This window comes from Corylus avellana, chromosome ca10 (genome assembly GCF_901000735.1).
Source record: "Corylus avellana chromosome ca10, CavTom2PMs-1.0".
In the NCBI taxonomy this organism is placed as follows: Eukaryota; Viridiplantae; Streptophyta; class Magnoliopsida; order Fagales; family Betulaceae; genus Corylus; species Corylus avellana.
The window spans coordinates 13893881-13903901 of NC_081550.1; the positions used below are offsets into that span (position 1 = coordinate 13893881).

Genomic DNA, 10021 nt, shown 5'->3' on the forward strand with positions numbered 1-10021 from the left:
ATCTGAGGGCAGTTTCTTGGAGGTCTTTCAAGGCCCAAGTTTGAAAGCCTTTCTGATCGGTGGAGGTTTGGTCCTTTTTCAACAGGTATTTCTTCCTTTTTGCTGCTATGAATTTGTTTTTACATTTATCTTTAAACTCAAGTTCAAAGAAGCATGTAATGAAGAAATGTGGATTTTTTCTTGTTGGTAAGCCAATGCACCACCTGACTGTGACAGATATAACTGGGCAACCAAGTGTTCTATATTATGCAGGTTCAATACTTCAGGTACGTCATGGTTGAACTCAAGTCTGTTCTTTGGATAAAATGCTATCCCTTTATCTCATTTTTCCTAATGTAATGATATTCTTTGTGATTCTGATATTCAAGACTGCTGGATTCTCTGCAGCCTCTGATGCTACCCGAGTTTCAGTTGTAATTGGTGTGTTCAAAGTATGTTTAATAATGTTCCCATGATGTCTTTGAACATGGGGGAAAGAGTCTCCCTGCCTTTATACCTCCTGGTAATGCTAATAATGATTCATTTGTGATTGTTTTCCTCCTTCAGTTACTGATGACATGGGTAGCTATCCTAAAAGTAGATAATCTTGGGAGAAGACCCCTGCTAATTGGAGGTGTCAGCGGCATTGTATGCATCAAATGACTATCAATCTACTACGTATCATGCATTATTCAATGTTTATTTATAAAGAAACATGATGAAAGCTTGACTATGTTTTTCTTTAAATTACCACAGGCTGTTTCTTTACTTCTACTTTCTGCTTATTATAAATTTCTTGGAGGATTCCCTTTTGTTGCTGTAGCTGGTCTTCTTCTCTATGTTGGTTGCTACCAGGTAACCATTTTCTCTTTTAAATGTTGGAATTTACTGCACTATTTCGTTCGAATATAACAATAAGGAGCACGTCTATTGTGGCTGAATTTCATTTTCTAACATCCATAGAAAATTCTATGTTAGAGAGCTACCTTGAGTTTTAGAATTTTCTGGGAAAAAGAAAGAAAAATGAAAGGGAAAGCAGTTAATACCTGATGAGTAGTGACAATTTTTTCTTCCTGACACGGTTGATGGGAATTTCTATTCATCATTAGATTTCTGTTCTTTGAATGGTCTTTCAGATATCATTTGGGCCGATCAGTTGGCTTATGGTGTCGGAGATATTCCCAATCCGGACAAGAGGGCGAGGGATCAGTCTAGCAGTTCTTACTAACTTTGGTTCAAATGCCCTTGTGACCTTTGCTTTCTTACCATTGAAGGTATTGATTTGCTTTTATCAATCCATTTCTTTCAAAGCTGGTATCTCATTGTTCATAGTTTTCATTCTCCTGTGATTGATTGAATATGGAATTCTGCTAAATATTGCAGGAGCTTCTAGGAGCGGAAAACCTCTTCCTTCTTTTCGGGGCTATTGCTTTGTTGTCACTTGTGTTTGTAGTGCTCCTTGTCCCAGAGACCAAAGGTTTGAGCTTGGAAGAGATTGAGACCAAAATTTCGAAGTGAAAGCTCGTATCTGTCGAAATGAATAGGTGAGCTTCCAATACGCCAAGAATTTTGGTTACTCTGTAGACTTGTATCCTGGCATGGCAATGGAAGATCGTCTCCTTTAAACTTCATCAATCTATCTGTCTTATAATTTCATAAAAGCAATCTTATTATTGTACATTATTAATGAAGGTCATCAAGAAGTTGCAACTTCAGGTAAAGGCTTTTCAGGTAGAATACTACTGGGCTTTCATTAACTAGATTAGAATCTTGGTGCGAGTGAACCAGAGATTAAATACTATACTTGATATTGTCCAAAGGCATAAAGAGAAAGAAAAGAAATCTGTTTTGACTTAGGAGATGAACTAGCCGTAGTTTGTAGTGCTCTTTCAGGACCAGATTTATGGATCAAAACCCATTTGCTTGGAGCTCTGGGTTGGACCTCTTAGATTCCAAAGATCCCAAATTCAAAGATCAAAATCAGATTTAGAAGAAAAAAAAAAAAAACAATTTACCAGTTTAATTGGGAAGATTAATCTGATAAACTTATGAGTTCGGGCCTTGTAACCCAAATTATGACGGATCATCACCCTGCTAACACCATATTAATTTTGTGAAGTTCCATTGATCATCATTTCGACACTAAAATTATATCCATTAAAATTGCTGAGTGCATTCACTCTCATTCATCTGACTATTATAGTGAGAAATAGGGTAAGCAGCCGACACAACAAATCTATGTTAATAGATTCTTGAAACTATAGCGCATAAGAGTAACTCTAGTCATAGAGGTTATTTTTGCTACTCAAAACACGCATTGTTTTCATTTAGCTACTAGCTTTTTAATACAAACTCCACCATATTATCAATTTACTATCTACTTTCTCTAAATATTATTTTTAATTATTTTTTCCACTTCTCTCCCTCACTGTCCAGTCTGAATCCTACACCCAAAACAACCCATCTGGACTTCGATTCCTTATCGAGGATGGAGTTTCTACAAAGCTATATGTGATTACCCAACACACCGAGAATTTTGACTGCAGTAAAGATTTTACTCCTAATGCATCAATGTGACATTCACTTTATACTTGAGTTTGCGATTATGTTAGGATTTTGTATCAATTTAGTAAGACCTTTCGGAGTTTTACATAATTTCATTTGGCAGTGTTATAAAGCAATGACAACTCCAGTAGTCCGTTTAGCGCATTGTATTTGTACAAACACATTAATCAAAAGTTACACATAGCATGATCAAGATAAATTATCGTGATTGATGTGTTAAAGTCTTATCAAATGGAATACACAATCCTATTACTGGCCCCAAATATTAAATTGTAATCAAGGTTTATGGTTTAAGACATTCTGTGTGATAATCTCATTAATCACACGATAAATTATATTCAATGCAATTTATGGACCACTTATATGTATATTCTGAATAATAATCTCAAATGATAAACATGTAAATATGTTATATGCCCAATGCTCACAAATATATGAGTGAATAAACTACTTTATTTTATTTAAATCAAAATCTCCTACAAAAGAATTGGAATTTAGGGGCACTATAAGCTACCACCTCTCGGGATTAAATCAGTGGTAGACATGGAAGGAGCAGAAACTTGGGAAAAAAGAAATGACGTGAAATCAAATGATTCATTACTTTTAAATGAACGAAAAGAAGCACTGTCATGTAGTAATTCACCCATATCAGCATCACCATCCAAAAACTGCACCGCTTGCTTCATGCTAGGCCTAGCAGCTAGTATTGAATGTGAGCAAAACTGGCCTAGTTTCAAAACCAATTCCTTTTCCTCCACCACATAATTACCTTCCAATCTTGGATCATTAGCATTAAGGATCTCCTTTTCTCCAGCACTCAGAGACCCAATCAACCAAACTTACTCGTCCAGGCAATCCCCATACCGCTATATCAGCCACGCCAGCACCTCTGCTACGTCAGCACATCGGCCACGTCAGTGCCTCTGCCATGCCAGCACCTTGTCAGGCTTGACTTTTCTTGTGTTGACTCTTGACTTTGACTTCTTTTAGTGTTGACTTTTGAGTTTGACTTCTTTCAATGTTGACTGTTGATTTTGATCGGACTCAAAGTTGACCAGGTGTTTTCTGTTCAATTTTTCATCCTCATTTCAAATTTGTTTGTTTTTTTTTTTTTTGCTTTTGGTATCTCTATATGGCACAAAATGAGATTTTTTTACTTTAAGGCGTTTGTTTTATGCGGTTCGAGTCGGTTCATGCATTGTTCAATTTGGTTCCACAGCCTTTTTCGGTGTAGTTCAACTCGGTTCAATCTTCTTGCGGTGGGCACTTTCGAGTCAGACCAATCTTTCCTCTGGTCCATGGGTTTTTGTGTAACAACCCAGTTTCATATTGGAAAGATGAGAAGAAGTCCACATAAAGTCGGTGGTTTATAAATATAGTCATGGGTGGTTTATCTAAGGAAGCTTCAAATTGACTAGTCATTTTGGGGTGATAGAGGAGATGTAGCTAACACTTTTCCTTGGGTTGTTACAAATGGTATAACGCCAGGTCTTGTGGTACTGGAGCATTATATGACATGGCCCTGGCGAGGACGTCAGAAATTTAAGAGGGAGAATTTGTAACAACCTGGTCTCACATTGGGAAGATGAGAAGAAGCCCACATAGAATGGGTGGTTTATAAAGATAGTCATGGGTGCTAAATCCCACATTGCCTAGTTACTAGGTGAAACTGGACTTTATAATGAATTCTAGGGAAGCTTCAAATTGACTAGTCCTTTAGGGTGATAGTGTAGATGTAACTAGCACTTTTTCCTGGGTCGTTACATTTCTGGCCAAACAAGCCCCTTCAACCGGCCCACTTATGCCTTTGCAGCCGCTATCACTGGTCACTGCAGCCTCTTCTTAGGCCATTGATCCATTACTAGTCAGAATTTTTGGGTCAAACCTTTCAACGGTCCACTGGTTTTCGGGTGTGATTATCCCCTTCAACCGGCCCTATTTAGTTCAGCCGACTAGGAGAGATGGCCTTACTTAGCTCACCTGACTAGGCAAGACGACTCTACTTAGCTCATTCGACCAGGCGAGATAGTCCATTACTAGTATATGGTTTTCCAGTTCAAATGCATGCCTTAATTCAATCAAGGCCCAAGGCCCATTATAGCAGCAGAATCTACTATTGCATACTAGCAACTTTTATGGCGTCACTCGGCAACTCTTTCGGCACAAGCAACTTTTTCGACGAATTCATCTTTCTCTTCCTTTCTTTTTCTCAATCTCAAGCTTACACTTTGAGTTTGAGGGGGGATGTTATAATATTTTATATTATTCTCTAGGGTTTATTGCCTTTCCTATTAGGGTTTATTTCTTACCTTAATTAGTCTAGGTTTTAATGTTTATCACTCATAACCTCTCTATATATAGAGGCTTCTGTATTCGCATCAATCAATCAGACTCAATATAGAAGAAATATAGTCTATTCTATGCTTCCGCTCTCTCTCTCTCTCCTTCTTCCGCTCGCAATCTATTCAATAATATATTTAACAATCTGATACCACATCAACGGTCTAATGGCTTTCGAGTACATTAGCAAACCGGCAGAAAATCGTCCAACCACAATATCATTGACCGTAATCAAATAAATGGCCATAATTCATTTGCGTTCACTCTGCTCAGTTTTCATCAAAATTATGGAAAATCATTTTCACAAAGAACATACCAAAATTCTTAGCAATCAAATTTTCATGAAACCTTGACATGTAAACTGTTGAAATTATACTGATGATGGAGAATATTGAACGGAAGTAAGATAAAAAATAAACACAAAGAACTTATAGGTGGTTTGGTGTTAGACACCTACGTCCCCCACTCGGAATACCTTTAAGGGCTACATTATGCTTATTAACTTGATTTGTCTACAATACAAACGTCCCTATTTATAGGGTAATGTCTAAATATAATTATTGTAATCAAATTCCCTTGATTTGATTACAATCTCAATATTTGATTACAATTAACCCATAAATAGAGAATATTTGATATCAGCATAATTATGGAATATACGAAAAATATTATATATTTTTCATATATTCTAACATAAACATTAGAAAATAATTTTTCTCACTTCATCCTCTCAAGTTACATCACGCTACATTTTCTTATTAACCTATAAGTACTCCGCTTCATCAATGCAATAGTTCATTAAATAGGAAACTATTTCTCTTAATTAACCAACAATTTTATAAGATTAGAATTAAATAACATTAAAAGTCTAATTAATTTTCATATGTGCCATGCAATATGGGACATTAAATTATTACATTTGAAACCTAGACGGTATAGTGCAAGTTTCTTCTTTCTCTTCTCTCCAACCTCCAAGTGATCTATAGGCGTTCTATATATGTGGCACGAGACAGCCAATTCAACGACCAACTCTTAGGATTGAATCAGTGCTAGACATGGAAGAGGAAGGTGCATAAGCCTGGGAAAAAGGAAAAGACATGAAATCGGATGCTTCATTACTTGTAGATGCACCAAAAGAAGCGTTGTCATGTGGTAATTCCTGCAGATCAACATCACCATCCAAAAACTGCATCACTTGCTTCATGCTAGGCCTTGCAGCTGGTATTGCATGTGAGCAAAGCAAGCCTAGTTACAAAATCAACACCATTTCCTCCACCACATAATTATTCCCTTCCAATCTTGGATCGCTACCATCAAGGATAGCTCCTCTTTATATATAGAGGTCTTTGTATTCACATGAATCAATCAGACTTAATATAGAAGAGATGTAGTCTATTATATGTTTCTGCTCTCTCTCTCTTCTCTCTCTCCTTATTCCGCTCACAATATATTCAACAATATATTTAACACTTTGATACCACGTTGATAAGAACAATAGATTGATAAATGAACTCCAATTAGGACTGGTGACAAACCTTTAATACAATTCTCAAGGAATATCTATGTTGCTCCTCTCCTTGTCTTATATATACTACGATTAGTAACGAAATAATAACAAGGAAAAAACAAGATTTAAGAGCTTAGCTATTGATAGACGTAATACATAAGATGAGATAAAGATAACACAACTAAGAGAACTACGGCTAGGATAGATAATCTTTGCATTGATCCTTCTCTTCCTTGATAATCTCCTTAGCAATCTGATCATCTGCTGCTTCCCTCATACCCTCGTATCGTGGAATAGGATCATGAGGTTGCCCGAGTGTCCTACGTGGAGTGCTATGATCACTACCCATGCATGAGACGAGACGAGTCGAAACAGCCAATTCAGCGACCATCTCTCAGGATTGAATCGGTGATAGACATGGAAGGACCAGAAGCCTGGGAGAAAGGCAGTGACGTGAAATCAGATGATTCATTACTTGTATATGTACCAAAAGAAGCACTGTCATATGGTAATTCCCGCAGATCAGCATCACCATCCAAAAACTGCACCACTTGCTTCATACTAGGCCTAGCTGCTGGTTTTGAATGTGAGCAAAACAGGCCTAGTTTCAAAACCAATTCTATTTCCTTCACCATATAATTACCTTCCAATCTTGGATCGCTAGCATCAAGGATATGTCCTTTTCTCCAGCACTTAGCAACCCAATCAATCAAAATCACCCGTTCAGGCAGTCCCAGGCCCTCTATAGGCTTCCTTCCACAAGCCACTTCGAGCAAGAAAGCCCCAAAAGCATACACATCAGTGAAAGTGGTTGCCCTTCCAGTTCTAGTAAGCTCTGGAGCCAAATAACCCACAGTCCCTACCACACGGGTGGTTTGAGGATTGGTGCCATGGTCGTATAATTTGGCAAGCCCAAAATCTCCTAGCTTTCCATTTAATTCAGCATCCAATAGAACATTGCTTGCTTTTACATCTCGGTGTAGAACAACCTGTTCCCACTCTTCATGGAGGTAGAGAAGGCCAGATGCTACTCCTCTGATGATTCTAAATCGTTGAACCCAGTTAAGATTTGGTTTTTCATTGCTATACAAGAACTTGTCAAGGCTTCCGTTGGGCATATAATCATACACCAAGAGGAGTTCTCCCCTTCGCCGGCAATAGCCCAGGAGCTGCACCAAGTTCCTATGCCTCAGTCTTCCCATGCTAACGATCTCAGCCACAAATTCCTTCATCCCTTGTCTGGAATCATGGGAGACTCTCTTTACTGCAATTTGTAGATTAGACGAAGGAAGTATTCCCATATAAACCTTTCCAAAACCTCCTATTCCAATAACCTCGGTGTCTTTGAAACCTTTGGTTGCTTTGCGGAGATTATTATAGCTGAACCTGTGGGAACCATACTCCTCTTCCCAATCTTCTCGTACTTCTTCATATTTCTTCCTCCCCCAAATGTAAGCAGCAGCTCCGATGACGACTGTTATCAGCACTAGTGGTACTGCTATGAGAGAAGAAATGATCGCTAGGCCAGGTTTCTCATTCCCTTTCTTCCCTGGAAGTGGTGGTAGGCTTGAAACATCAAGGCTTTGTGCTGGTCCACTTTTATTAAAGCTCCATCCAAGAATATATTGGTAACTTGTAACTGCACCTGTGGCTGAAGAGAAACCAACATACATAGATTCCAAGAGAATTTGAGACAGATCAATGGGTGCTGACAACAGAGCCCGGTCTGGTTTTGGGATTGTGGTTGGGGCGAGTGTTACAGTCAGTAACTTCTCTGCATCATCATAGTCTATCCAAAGATGCATTGGATTCCCACTCATGAGATCCAAGCTTATATTCTTCCCTTCTTCATTGGAAAAATACGTTGCAGGAGCTGATTCATTTGATATCATGCTGTTCACATCAACTCCCACATGATTCTCTGTAATATCTTCGAATTCAGGGTCGGGAACAGTATCAAGCTCGATGGCCAAGATGTGGTTTGTAAGATGGCCGTTATTTGAATCATTGAAAAGGCCCAGATACCCACTTGCTAAAACATGGGTGAAGTTTGTGGAGGCACTGATGGTGAAGGCAATGCCATGACCACCAAGGTTGTTCACCTCAGGAACCATGGCAAACACAAAGTTTGTAGAAAATGAAAGAGATGATGAATTTGTTGTGCTGAACTTTATTGGAAACTGATAGAAAGCGCGACCAACTTGTTCTTGTGAAAGGTTGGTTAGCTGCAATAGACCATTGGGGTGGATTTCTGCGATTCCATCAAGACCCAGATTGGCTTGATCATGGAAGCCATTGTAGATGAAGCCCTTTTCATCTTGAGCAAGGGCCAAGAGAATATAGGAAACATAGAGAAGTATCAGAAAATGAAGTGATCTAAGAACTATTGCCATTGGAAAAAGTACTTAAAAAAAAGAAAAACGAATTATATTCCTATTTGTAGACAGAAGAAGGCCTTTATTTGTTTAAATGTATCAAACTCATGAGAAATGACACATGCTTGTAGGAATATATAAAAATAATGAAAGGGAGGGAAAAGAAGTGGTTTCTGTGTTCACATGTCATGGCCAATCAATCAATTACCTTACAAAGAAGATACATCGTCTACTTGGAAGTTTGATTTGATATGCACTACCTTTGCTGCCACCTACGTTGCCTATGATTTGAAAGATTCTAACCAAAAAAAAAAAGAAGATTCATCAAATGAAAATGGACTGCATGCGGCTAAAAAGAAAAAAACATAGCATTGAGAAAAACCTCTTGGGGTTTATCGAAACCAACATATCTCACCCACCAAAGAGGACAGGTTTAGTCAATGTCTATACTCCACTTTCATTTTTTTTTCAAACCTCGTGCGATAGAAATTTCATTTTTCCAGTAATAAAGTTTTTGGCTTCCTTTCGTATCGGACAGTTACAGCCAAAATTGAGTGATGTGAAAAAAAAAAAAGTAAAAATACTCGGTATGCAAAAGTGAAATTTTTTTGTTTTGTAATGATGCTTTTATTTGAACAGTAATAAAAAGTGATTATTGTGATGTAAAAAGTAAAAATGTTAAGAGAGTTAAATTTTTTGGATGAATGGTAACGGGCTCTTGCCAAAGGTGCCTTTGCTTCATCATATATATACCTTTTGCAAACTTACTATCGCTTGAAATAAAATAGAATAAAACTTTCGGTGTCAATAAAAATTCCAGTGTCAATATAAATACTCTAACAAACTTTCAAGTGCTTACTGCTTAACGTAGCAGTGAAAATCATCATTTGATACTGTATATATTTTCATTTGTTATTTTATTAAATGTTGATTTTCATTGTTAATTACATTAGAAAGTGAGTACTTATAATCAAATAAGTAATTGAGAGATTGTGTATCACTTCTAAAATACTCATACAAGAAATTTGAATAGATAATATTAACCGAGTAAAACATCAACTTGCATTACAAAGAATTCTTGGTAGCTATTGCTTGTCAACCTTAGAAAAACCTTAGAAATTAAGCAATTGAAAGCTTACACTCAGGCCCCATTTTGTTTACAGAATAGACATTTGGAATAGTATGATTATTCTTATGGAATAGTTATTCTTTTGTTTGGTAAATGTCTATTTATAGGAATAGTTATTCCACATCC

General features: G+C 37.4%; 2 protein-coding genes across 2 annotated transcripts; one reads left to right on the forward strand and one right to left on the reverse strand.

The window, feature by feature from the left end:
- Positions 1–6: 6 nt before the first annotated feature.
- On the forward strand, positions 7–1665 carry LOC132164475 (D-xylose-proton symporter-like 3, chloroplastic). Its single transcript, XM_059574993.1, has 7 exons — positions 7–85; positions 217–266; positions 369–431; positions 547–627; positions 736–834; positions 1116–1253; positions 1363–1665. The coding sequence occupies exons 4-7, from the start codon at positions 553–555 to the stop codon at positions 1495–1497; spliced, it is 447 nt and encodes a 148-aa protein (XP_059430976.1). The 5' UTR covers positions 7–85; positions 217–266; positions 369–431; positions 547–552; the 3' UTR covers positions 1498–1665.
- A 5106-nt stretch (positions 1666–6771) lies between these two features.
- On the reverse strand, positions 6772–8839 carry LOC132164636 (L-type lectin-domain containing receptor kinase IV.1-like). The gene has a single exon (XM_059575176.1). The coding sequence runs from the start codon at positions 8782–8784 to the stop codon at positions 6772–6774; it is 2013 nt and encodes a 670-aa protein (XP_059431159.1). The 5' UTR covers positions 8785–8839.
- Positions 8840–10021: the final 1182 nt, after the last annotated feature.

Excerpts from the sequence above, each read along its gene's own strand:
- LOC132164475 (XM_059574993.1), top strand. The coding sequence starts at position 553 with ATGACATGGGTAGCTATCCTAAAAGTAGATAATCTTGGGAGAAGACCC. Across the intron at positions 628-735 it reads TTGGAGGTGTCAGCGGCATT|GCTGTTTCTTTACTTCTACT; the intron begins GTATGCATCAAA and ends AAATTACCACAG. Across the intron at positions 835-1,115 it reads TCTATGTTGGTTGCTACCAG|ATATCATTTGGGCCGATCAG; the intron begins GTAACCATTTTC and ends ATGGTCTTTCAG.
- LOC132164636 (XM_059575176.1), bottom strand. The coding sequence starts at position 8,784 with ATGGCAATAGTTCTTAGATCACTTCATTTTCTGATACTTCTCTATGTT.